Source organism: Sceloporus undulatus, chromosome 3 (assembly GCF_019175285.1).
Source record: "Sceloporus undulatus isolate JIND9_A2432 ecotype Alabama chromosome 3, SceUnd_v1.1, whole genome shotgun sequence".
NCBI classification, from domain to species: Eukaryota; Metazoa; Chordata; class Lepidosauria; order Squamata; family Phrynosomatidae; genus Sceloporus; species Sceloporus undulatus.
In genome coordinates, this window is record NC_056524.1 from 13009399 (window position 1) to 13022188 (window position 12790).

The 12790-nt window shown below is 41.9% G+C and overlaps 1 protein-coding gene across 1 annotated transcript in view; it reads left to right on the plus strand.

The window, feature by feature from the left end:
* The first annotated feature begins 415 nt into the window (after positions 1-415).
* CCDC81 (coiled-coil domain containing 81) overlaps positions 416-12790 on the plus strand; it is a 35554-nt gene continuing 23179 nt past the window's right edge. The window contains exons 1-6 of the mRNA XM_042456991.1: positions 416-725; positions 3930-3991; positions 5492-5648; positions 6159-6415; positions 8000-8085; positions 12481-12563. Coding sequence (XP_042312925.1) covers positions 647-725; positions 3930-3991; positions 5492-5648; positions 6159-6415; positions 8000-8085; positions 12481-12563 — 724 coding nt within the window. The 5' untranslated portion in view covers positions 416-646. The remainder of the gene's footprint in view (positions 726-3929; positions 3992-5491; positions 5649-6158; positions 6416-7999; positions 8086-12480; positions 12564-12790) is intronic.

Consider the following 12790-nt stretch of genomic DNA (forward strand, 5'->3'; position numbering starts at 1 on the left):
TTTGCTATTAAAGACAGTGATTCCCAACCTTTGGTCCTCCAGATATTTTGTACTTCAGCCTCCAGAATCTCTGACTATTGACCAAGCTGGCAGGGGCTTCTGGGAGCTGTAGTCCAAAACACCTGGAGGACTAAAGTTTGGGAGCCACTGCTCCAATAGAAACCTCTCTGATGGCTCATTGCATGGCAGTCTATTCCCACTTTCCCCACGAATTGCAAGGCGTCACCTGTTTTCAGCCCTGGACTTGTTTCATTGGCTGAGGCTTCTGCCAATCACCAGAAAGTATCTGAACGACCCCGCCCCCTTTTTCCTCAGTGGGTGGCCAGCCTTATTGTGATGTCACCCTTAGCAACAGATTTGGCGTCCTAGCAACGGCCCTTCCCCTTCCCATTCATACTTTTTCTTCGACCTGGGTTCTGCTCTTCTTCTCTCTCTCTTTTGGCCTCAAGCAACTTTTGGTTTCTTTTGCATGGATGAGGAGGGGAAATGGGACACAGGGAAATGAGGGAAAGGATTTTAAGTTTTTAAAATCAAGGGATTAGGAATAATAATAATTGTAATATTAATAAAATTTTTGGAATGTGACAGCCACTTTCTTCCCACTTCCAAACTTCCAAAGACAATCCAGTCTAACCCGGATGTGAAAATGTTGGACACCATCCATGCTGCAATCCTTGAAGGAGGCAGGAATGTGTTCCTGACACTTCCCAAACTCACTTCAGAGGGTAAGCTGACTTTGTTTCTTCATTGTTGTTGTTGTTGCTGCTGTTGTTATCATTATTAATATCCCACTTTCCCCCAAAAAAATTGGGACTCAGAGGGGCTTACAATTTAAAAAAGCATAGTTTGATGGGTGCTTTCAAGTCCTTTCTGACTTACGGCAACCCTAAGTCAAGCCATCATGGGGTTTTCTTCGCAAGTTTCTTCAGAGGGGGTTTGCCATTGCTTTCCTCTGAGGCTGAGAGAGTGTGACTTGCCCAAGGTCACCCTGTGGGTTTGCATGGCCAAGCTGGCATTCAAACCCTGGTCTCCAAAGCCCAATGCTCAAACTATTTTGTTTTTGTTGCCAGGTGCCTTCGAGTCGTTTCTGACTTATGATGACCCTCAGTGAGCCTATCATGGGAGTTTCTTGGCAGGATTTGTTCAGAGGAGGTTTGCCATTGCCCCCCTGAGGCTGAGAGAGTGTGACTTGCCCAAGGTCATCCAGTGGGTTTACATGGCCAAGCTGGCATTCAAACTTATTTAAATATTTGAAGGGATGTCATATTGAGGATGGAGCAAGCTTGTTTTTGCTGCTCCAGGGACTAGAACACAGAACAATGGATGCAAGCTACAGCAATAAAAGAGATTCCACCTCAACATTAGGAGGAACTTCCTGACAGTAAGAGCTGTTCAACAGTGGAACACACTCCCTTAGAGTGTAGTGGAGTCTCCTTCCTTGGAGGTCTTTAAGCAGAGGCTGGATGGCCATCAGTTGGGGATGCTTTGATTGAGAGTTCCTGCATGGCAGAATGGGGTTAGGCTGTATGGCCCTTGTGGTCTCTTCCAACTCTATGATTCTATGAAACCCTGGTCTCTAGAGTTGTAGTTCAACACTCAAATCCCTATGCCATGCTAACTCTGCTGAAACCACTGCTCCATATTGAAAAAATTGTTACACACTGGAGATCCCACCCACCCGGGTTAACCACGAGGCTAATGATATAATGCAAGTTTGTCTTGTTATAACAATACATTGCTATCAATATGCCTTGCATTTTACAGTAAATAGGTATGTACTGATATATATCTGAGAGCCAGAGTATTGTAGTGGTTTCAGATGAATTACTTTTGAATGAATTGAATGAATGGAGATTAGGGTTGGATTCGCTGCTTGGCCATGGAAACCCACTCAGTGACCTTGGGCAAGGCACACACTCTCAGCCCCAGAAAACCCTGTGACAGGTTTATTTCAGTGTCTCCATAAGTTGGAAAAAACTAGAAGGCACACAACAACAGTGCACATATATGTTCAGAGGGCCCTCCACATTTGCTAGGGTTAGGGGTGCAGGGCCCCCATGAAAGTGGAATAACCATAAATAAAACAATACATTTTTTCACCTGATAGAACATCTCTCTAGGACCTTCAGTGTTACTCTGTTACTCAACATCCAGCAGAAGTTGACCAGAGAATTGCACTGGAGGACCTACAAATGCTTAGAGGCAAATAATCCGCAAATACAGTCATCCCTCCTACTTCGCAGACTTCCCATTCGTGGTCTTGAATTTCCATAGATGGGAAGCCAGGAGGGAGAAATGGCATGTGCGCAGGAGTACACAGCCATTATATCCAATGGGGCTTGGATATTAGCATTTTTTCTGATTTGTGTGTGTGTGTGTGTGTGTGGGGTCCGCAATGGATCCCTTGCGAATCAGGAGAGATGACTGTAATCAATTCTGCAAAAACCAAAGCCGCAAATATGAAGGGCTGACTGTATATGTGTAAAACCAAAGCCATCCAGGCCTACTGGCATGTCCCATATTTCTAAAACTCATTCCATCAAATTCGCTGACAGATGATGTGGGGAAAGGTAAAAATAAAGGGCTTAAAGAAAAATAAAAGATAGCACATAATTCACTTATGCGATGGGCAGAAGCAGGGCATGGAAATGCTGCTTGTTGGTTCGTTGTTGTTTTTCACCTGAGGGAATGACTACAAATCCTAGGTAGGGTAGTCACCATACCTATTCTGGGATTTGTACTGCAAAACAAAACAAAACATATGTAGAGAGATCTTGTAGCACCTTTGAAACTAACTGAAAGAAAGAAGTTGGCAGCATGAGTTTACGAATGTTACAAGAGCTCTCAGCATACTGATTCTACAGACTGACACGGCCATATATTTGAATTCTTTCCAATGTCTAGATATCTCCAAGTCTAAAGCTGCTTCCTTGAAGCTGATATTATAGGAATGCCTTCAGAGAGGATATTTCTGCTGGTGAAATGGTATGCAAGGACTGTGGGAAAGGATCAGTCCCTCAGCTTGCACACAGTTCTTGTTCTGGCTGGCCCAACTGAGGGCATCCTCATGGAGTCTTCTAATGTTTTAAAAAACAAATGCTGGGAAAACCAGATCTCCCACGTAAGCCCTGAAATCCTTGCTCACCCAGCGCATGTCTTTCTCATAGGATTATAGACGTCAGAAATGACTGTACAGGGATCTGATGTAATCTAATAAATTGAACACAGCCATTCCATTTTATCAATTCTACACTTAAGTTGCATCTGGTAATCTGCAGATTTTTATTTTGTGTATGTATCTCTTGCCAATCTGGCTTGCTCTGGCAGCTGCGCTCTTGCAGGGCCACTCACAAGGTACTGATCTAGTCACCTGTAATATTGTTTGGGAAATTTTCCAGTGAAGATGTACATTTTTTGAAGCACCACATGCAATTGTTTCACAGCAAAAACATTGGCTCTGCAAATTAAATTGGAAAGACTATTGGCATAAATCAAGCCAACTGTCTCTGCTGAAATATCAAGCTAATATTGCAAATTAGTTGCATGAGGAAGCATGTGTCTCTCATTTAAAAAGCAAAGAGCCTTACAGAAAGTACTTCAATTGCGATTTCTCCTCGTTTTACTAGTGTAGTTGTGTGTATGCGCCTTCAAGTAGGGTATGGTAAACTGTAAAGTCAACAGATCCTGTCTGATCTTGGAAGCTAAGCAGGATCAATCCTCGTTAATATTTGGATGGGAAGCTACCAACGAATACCAGGTGCTGATGAGTGTATTTCAGAGGAAGGAGCTGGCAAAATCACCTCTAAGTATTCCTTGAGCAAGAAAACCCTATGAAATCCTTGCGGTTTGACAGGCGACTTGAAGGCACAGACACGCTTTTTACTGGACCAGAGTGTTGTACAATAAATATGCCTTTCTTTACATTTCAGAGATCCTTAGCATCTGGGACACTGTTTCTGGGTTTGTTGAAAAGCAGCTTTCCATGAATAAGGTCAGATTTCATGTTTATTTATCGGCTTGAATTCTTTCATTATGAATTAATCAAAGGTTCCTGTGTTATATAGGAAGGTAGGAAACTGCCTTATGTGAAATCAAATCGTTGGCTTTTTGTTAAAGCCTAGTATTGTTAACTCTAACTACCAGGAGCCTTCTAGGGTTTCAAGCAGGATCCCCCCCCCCGACTTACCTAGAGATCCATGGTATTCACTGATGGTCTCCCATCATACCAACTTGCCCTGACCCTGCTTAGCTTAAAATCAAGAAATTGGGTGTATTCATGATGGTATAGACCATATTGTACATAACTCTCCTTCCATAAGGTGCTTGTAGCTCTTATCCCAATGCCAGTATTGAAGCAAAGTTCAGTTGGCTTCAGTATATGTATTTATTAATTCATTGCATTTGATTTCTATGCCACCTTTCTCCCAGGAAGGGACCCAAGGCAGCTCACAAGCTAAAAATTTTTTAAAAGACATTACAATCAAATTTAAAAACCAATGAAAATCATCTAGACAAAACACTATAAAATTAACACAAAGACATACAAAAAGTTAAAAACATAACTAAAACACACACCCCACATAAAAGCCACCCTGCTATATAAAAAAGGTATATGGAAAGGAGAAGGATGTCATCTTGTTCTTTGCCTCAGGCAGCAAAATGTCTTGGCCTGTCTTTGAATTATGAATGCATTAATTTTCTTTTGCAAGGAATAGGCAGATAATTCCCTATGGTAGATATTGTTGTGTGCTTTCTACTCTCAAGGCTGATGAGAATTTCCACAGGCAAAACCTCCTATGTGGTTTCCTTTTTTTTTTTTTTTTGTCCTTATGAAATAATAATAATATTTTTAGGTCAAAAATAAACCTCAGATTGTTCAAAATGCAGGAGTTGGGCTTTGCCTCCCAATGGGGGAAAATACTGTAAGTTGAAAATAGGTAGAGGGAAAGGTTAAAGCAAAAGCTGTGCCCATTTGCCTGTGGCTCACAGGTCACCTAATTCTACCTGCCTATTCTCTTATCTAAAACTGCAGTTTCTTACCCCTAGAGACCTTAAGCTATGGGACTGAGAGAAGAATATAGAATGTAAGAAGAGCAGGGATCCAGTGGGGATCAGAGGAAAGGCTTATATCGCCTTGCCTCTTGTTTCCTTCAGTGGTACTTATGAAAGCCCATACATTCCAGTGGCCTTAGACCATAAAGGATTTTCATTAGTTCCTATTGAGACTCCATCCTCCTGAGCTACTGACATTTCTTTTTCCAGTCTCAATCCGTAGTCCTATGCGTAGTTAGGTAGGAGTCCTCTAACAACCCTTTTTCTTAAGTCGTATGTTTCATGCAAACATTCTCAATGGCTGCTGCAGAAATAATATAAGATAGAACATTGTTGCATAGTGCCTTACCTACCTAAATGTGAGTCTGGCCTAAGTTTTGTAATGGATCTTTCCAGCTCATACCTTATGTCCTAATGCTTACGATTCCTTCTCTTTCAGGGTGTCTTAATACCAGGGCTGGGGACGTTTTCCTTCCTCCGACAAAAGTTTGAAGTTGGCGCTAGCCAGCCTCGTATTGTACAGCGGCCTGTTTTCCTTCTGTCTGAGAAACTTGCACAGATTCATGGTCTGAAGTTGAATAAAATACACACTCCTGGTAAGAACCCAAGTTGCAGTTCAGCATTTTCCTTCATGTCTGTATGTTTGTGCAATTGACTGAATGGGTTTACTCTAACTGCCAGCCCAAGTTAAAAAATAAATATATGCTTCTGTTTATCATTTAACTTGGGCTGGTGACCACAGTAGGCTCATTCAATTAATTGTTGAATGCTGAGTCAACATATAGATAAATCTAATGGATTTAATAGGTGTATTCCAGTCAGAACAACAAGAGAATTTGGGTCAGAGGCTACAAATCCTTGAGTAGAAAATGTGGTTTGGCTCGACTGGAGTTATTGGAGAAATAAGCGGCTAATCCTTAGCATTTTCTTGACATTTTAGCTTGAGAAAAATACATGAATCTTACTGTTCTTCTGATGTTTTATCCCAAGAGAAGTTCCGGATTGAGACTTACTGTTCTTCTGACATTTTAACTCATTCGATATACTGTTTCTTGTATAGATTTCTTTCTGCTTTCAACTTTCTTTTCCCCACAATCTTTCTGTAGGTGATATCCCAGTGGTCCATCTGAATTTCATTGTGTTGTCCCTGGAGGGCCCCTTTAACAGGGAGACTGTGGAAGGATGTGTCCGTGAGACGCTCCTGTCTTTCTCGCGGTCCATTGCCACCAAGCAGACGGTCGAGTTCACTTTCAAAGGAATTGGCGTTTTGGTTGTTCGGGACAACAGGGTGAAAATGAAGTTTTATAAAGACTTTCTGCAGGCCATGGATGGAAGTGGTAATCTTGTGAAAGCTCTTTCAAATGTAGGTTTGTAATTTTATTCTAGACTAAAATGTTATTAATTTGGTCTTATTTTTTTAATCTTTCATGATCATAATAGTAACACTTGATTTATAGCAAGTCTATACTATAGTGTAAAGTGTCATCCTATACAAATCGATATGGCTGATCACAAAGTGATCAAACCAAGGCTGCGGTCAGTGTAATGTAGTGGTTTTGTATGTGGAACTACTGGTACACTGAGCCACTTACCACCCTTCAGATCTACAGTAGACCGACTGAAGCCCCCTCTATGGCCATTTCATGCCTGGTAGAGAGTGGAGGGGGGAATGCAGGATAGTATAAGAGCAGTTCAACAAATGTTACTAATTACCTAGAGAGATGCTGGAGTCTCTTTCTCTGAAACATCATCAAAAAGAGACTAGACCTACTGGGGATGCTCTATCCGATTCCCTGCACTGAGCAGGGAGTGGGAAGGTTGAACTCAATGCCCTCCTATGTTTCTAGGAGTCTATTAGGCGAAGCACACAGCTGATAAAGAGCAGCCTCTGGCTACTCCGGCCGCTATCATGCTGGGACCATGACAACCACACAGTCCCTTCTGAAAGTGGGTTGCTGCCACAGTCCCAAACCGGCCGCCGTCGGAGCCGGATTATTCTGGCTCGTTTTTGATACGGTTCAAAGGACCAGATTGTGGCATCAAAGCAGCTTATAGCTGCTTGGGTTGCGTCATTTGAACACCATGGCCCCACAGTGACCAGAAGCCACTTTATTTGGTCTGTGTGTTTTTGGCCTATGTTTCTGTATCCAGGTGTAAAGCAACATATCTGCCGTGGTCCGTCAGGATTCTCTGGAAGCCACAGTGGCTGATGTAATCATTTAATGTCTGGCTACACGGACATACCCAGATGCTTCTGTGATTTATCCTTGCCCCAGACAGGCATGAAAAGGCTGTGGGGTGGGCTCAGTGGGTGTGTGATGCATCTGGAGAGGGAGAGAGGAAAAATAGATATAGCCAGACATCAAGGTTAAGTTATGCCTGTGTATGCCCAACAAGATGCTAATCAGTGGCAGTTATCTGATGAGACCAAAACAAGGCTGTAAATGAAGTTTTGGACCCAGCTTGTTAACTATTTCAGATACCTCCTGAACAGATCTCTGTATTTTTAAAGATTTTCATGGTGCTGGAAAGTTCAGGTTTTTCATAGATTCACAGGTATTGCATGGAATGAAGCAAAGTTTAAGGATTCTAGTTATTTCACTCAACTTTTGTTTCATTCAGCTCATAAGGAACTTCACAACTGGGGTAATGAGATAGGATTAAGAGGAAATCCAGAAGAGTGTGTAATGGCAGCTACAGCTGAGAATCTTGTTCAGTGGAGCATGCCATAGCTTGGGCTTCTTGAGCTTAAAGGGAGCAGAAAGGAGGGACATGATAGAGAAGGGATGGGTAAAGTGAGAACTGCTAATTAAATCTCCTCCTCCTCCTCCTCCTCCTCCTCTTTCTTCTTCTTCCATCTTTTTCCAAGATTGGGATTCAAAGGGGCTTAAAATGATTAAAAAACATTTGCCAAAAGTTGTATTGACACCATCTTTTTCTGCTGTAGAGGCCTGGGACAGGAGATTCAGTGTTATCGGGTAGGAACATTTCTTCTCCACAATCACGCTGCAGTAGTGTTGTCATGTTTCCAAGGTAGGTGCATTGATCTAATCTGTGTGTTGACTCTTCTCGTTCTCTCTTGTGGTGGCTGGCAAATAGGCAAGGTCCAGCTAGTGGAAGACTGCTTGGAAACTGCAGCTAGCTTCAAACACAGCTACTGTTCCTGTTTTGTAGTAATGTTTTTAACTGATTATTGGATTTTAATGTTGTATTGTTATTGCTTTTATATTTTGTACGCCGCCCTGATCATATCCATGGAAGGGCGGGATATAAATAAAATTTATTATTATTATTATTATTATTATTATTATTATTATTATTATTATTATTACTGGGCTACCAGCTGAAAGTAGCAAGAGTGGGCTTGTCAGAGGAGGGAGTCATTGACCTTTCCACTGAGCTTCCAGGCAGTGGGGAACAGTGGCTCCCATGTTGTGGGGCATTGAATCTACCGTGGGCTTTAGCTTGAACTTTAAAGGCATTGGACAATTTGTTTAACCTAATTTGGGGACACGATTCAGTACTATCAACAATGTAAGATATGCAGATAATGCAGCTTACTTGCAGAAAATAACAAAGACTTGGAATGACTATTGATGAAGGTTAAGGAGGGTAAATGCCAAAGCAAGGTTACAGCTGAACAGTACAGAAACAAAATTAATCACTACAGTCAATTTACATAACTTTCAAGGGGTTAATGAAGACATTGGAGATTATCAGACAGGGGAAAAGAAAAAGGCATACGCCTAGCAAAGTTGTGCGATCACGCTGAAGATTTTCAGACTTCGCTCTTATTCAGGACTTAACCCATGAAGATCCAAGAATGCTCCAACAACAAACTATTCCTGGGATTTCACTGTGAATGGTTTGTTACTGGAGAATTCTTAGATCGTCATGGGTTAATTCAAAGATATAGCCATGCTAGTCTCTGGAGTCAGTATGTAGAGAGATCGTGAACATTTCTGAGACTAACTGAAAGAAAGAAATTGGCAGCATAAGCTTTTGTAGACTTCAGTCTACTTTATCAGATGCATCTGAGGAAGTAGACTGAAGTCTATGAAAGCTCAAGCTGCCAATTTCTTTCAGTTAATCTCAAAGGTGCTATAAGATCACGAGTTAAGTCCTGGATAAGTACAATATGTCTGAAAGTCTTCAGTGCAATCACATGACTTTGCCAGGAGTATGCCTTTTACTCCTGCCCCCCCCCCCACCCCCCGTCTGATAATCTTCATTGAAATAAACATTTCCTATGTCTTGGCTCAGTCAGTCAAACTCATTTAGTCAAGATGGATGAAGATGGCAGACAAGAAATCAGAAGAAGATTGACACTTGGGACTTTATCACACAAGCCCCATTCTTGCCACAATCACACTAATTAATGACAATGCAAATTTACCAGTGAGCAGCTATTATTGCACGTCATCACAATTTCACCACTGGGGCTGTAGCTGCCACTGTTGATGGATTGGAATTTATGGATATATTATAATACAGCTGTTTCTGTTTCCAATCTTCTTTTGTAGGTTTTTGGTTCAAGGAACCTTGAAAAGGGAAGATTGGAAACAACTGAATTAGAATATGGCCCAGTACAGAGTTCCGGAAAGCAGCGGTCTGGGGCCAATTTTAGAGCTCGGGAATGTGGAGTGTCCGCATGCTCCCTAGCCCTACCACACACCGCTAGCACTGATTTCCAAATGTCGCTGTGCTGTGCTTGTGTCATCAGTATGCATGAGTGCACCCATGGTGCACCAATGGCTCACCAATGGTGCATGGCACACTTTCAATGGGTTCTTTTTAGTCCTGACAGAGGCTGGGCCATTTGGGTGGTGCGACCTCCTTGCACCATAAAAACAGGCAGCTGCAGACTGCCCTTTCGGGGCGGTCTGTTGAGCCCCCAAATCTATAAACTCCTATCCATCAACAGTGAGTTGAACAGAGATAATGGCTTCCTGACACACTACATGTATTATAACACTGGTTAACACCCTGACCTCATGAGAACACTGTTAGCCAATATATCTCATCTCTTTCTGGTACCCAGCCTGCACTCACCATATTCTAAAACTCCCTCCATCATTCATATGGTCATCCACCCACCCTGGCCTTAGGCAACATCTTTCCTCCTGCCTTTCTCCCCCAACACCCATAGTTAAAACTGAACATGTCACCTCATCACTATACCCACAAGTTGTGAATTTCTATGATTATTCATACAGTTTTATTTTAAGGATTCCTCCTGAGTACTAGTTCACTCCATGCATCTGAGGAAGTAGACCAAGTCTACAAAAGCTTATGCTACAATTTCTTTTGCATAGTTAGTCTCAACTTGCACTAAGTCCTAACTAGCTAAGAAAATGTATTAGGTAAAAAAATGTTCAGCAGAGTTCTGATTCGCCATGTTGGGGATTGCAGGGAGAGAGGAGATGCAGGACTCTATGTTGCCACAGACACTTACGAGTTTCTGGGGACACATCATCTGGTTGCCTAGATATGTTGATTATTGATGACCATGCCTTACAATCTATAGTTAAAGTATGAATGGAATTGAGGCAGATATAAAAGGCTCACACTGCCTGAAGCCATGACAGAGAAGAGAATTTTTGATTTGAGAGTTCCCTGCCTCACATTTCCAAAAGTGTCATGGATTTGTTGTTGTTGATAGGTGTCTTCAAGTTGTTTCCGACTTATGTTAACCCAAAGGCAAGCCCGTCATGGGGTTTGCTTGGGGAGATTTGTTTAGAGGGGGTTTGCCACTGCCTTCTTCTCAGGCTGAGAACATGTGACTTGCCCATGGTCATCCAGTGGGTTTCATGGCCAAGCTGGACATTGAACCCTGATTTCCAGAGTCATAGTCCAACACTCCAACAATTGCACCACATTATGGTAGCTCCTATTTGCATAACTTCCAATGGTGAGTAAAAGCATGTGCTGGTGTTGCAGCCCACTTTAGGTCCGGCTTTCATCCATTTGAGAATTCCAATCTACCATGTCTGCAAAAAGCCAAGTTTTTTTTTAATTGGAAGGATTTTTAATTGGAATGTCAAGGATCCGCTGCATGCAAAACCTCTGTTCAGCCATGGCCAATCTTTGAAGTCCATGGGCCTGAACAGACAGGCTAAAATAAAGCTGCTTTGAGTCACTTTGGAAGTATGCTGTTTAAATGCTGCATGCGTCCTAAGAGGCTGGAAGCCACGCCAAAGCCACATGCCAGTCATAAGGACTGGAACTCAGCTTTCACACAGCTTCTGGCCTCTTAAGATGTGTGTGTCATTTAAACAGCATACCTCCAAAGTGACCCGAAGCAGCTTTATTTTGGCTTGTCTGTTTCAGTCCTAAATTACATTTGGCCATCGTCTGTTTGCATTCCTCCAGTCATATGTCTTAGACCAGGTTAGAAAACACAGGAGTAGTAATGTTAAGGTCATAGAGAGATATGTCCAGTGCACTAAATATATACAGATTGAGCGTTCCTTATCTGGAATTGCAAAATACTCCAAAATCCAAATTTGTCCAGATGGGTGGTGGAGACAGCGATATCTTTGCTTTTTAATAGTTCATTGTACAGACATTTTGGTCCATGCACAAAATTATTAAAATTGCTGTTTATAAAATTACCTTCAGGCTATGTATATAAGGTGTATATGAAACATAAATGAATTTCATGTTTAGACTTGGGTGTCTCATGATGTGGCCAAAGTACGACAGCCTCAGTTTGACCATCTTGGCTTCCAGGGGGAGTTCAGTCTTGACCTGTTCAAGGGCCCCTTTGTTTGTCTTTTTGACCATCCAAGGTATCCTCAGCACTCTTCTCCAGCACCACACCTCAAATGAAATGATTTTCTTCTTATCTGCTTTCTTCACTGTCCAGCTCTCACATCCTTACATGCTGATGAGAATAAGGGATAGTCATCTTAAAATAGGTAGGTTATATGAATAGTGGAGGAGACAGCTCCTTCCTTTCCTCCTTGGTAGACCAGGCTAGACCCTGGGCCAGACTTACATGGGCTGAAGATGGAGGATGGTGTCAATGGCTGTGGCTGGGTGACCACTCAGAAACTAGTCTAGCTGTTATTTGCTGCTGAAATCTGACAACAAAGTGCTGTGTCACAAGATCATACCACAACATTTCATGAATGCTTTCATTTAATTTGATCTTGGTGAGCGAGGTAGAAAAGTGCTTAGGGGCTGCCTTTAGCCCATGATCTGTACTTAGCTCACCTGTGTGTCCCATGTCACAAAGCATAGTATTTGAATACTTGTTTGATGGCTCAATCTAGACAAGAGTGTTTCTTTTATAAGAAGAATCTGCCAGGTTTTTTCTTTTTAAGTGAATGTTGTTATGTGAATGAATTCTTGAGGAAGGAGTTATGCAAAAGGAGCGCTCAAATGTTTTTTGAGTGGATTTTTTTCTTCCTTTCTTCCTTCTAGGATTGAAGCAAAGGAAATGGAAACCATCACCGAAGAAAGTGAAAAGCCTGGGAAAGAAAAGGCTCAGACAGAGGAAGAAAATAGTAAGAGTTGGACGAGAGTTTTAATTTTTGTGAGGTGTTTTATTGTTGTTTACACAGTGGGAAACAAAGATGGGTCTGTATACCAATTGTTTTTCTGGGATGCATTCAGGTTGTCTTGGAATCAGGCTTCATAGAAACTGAAAACTAGATTCCAACTAGAGAGATAAAGTTTTAGAGGAGTTTGGAATCATGGGGAACACTCTCCCATCTTGTCCACATTTCTTTTT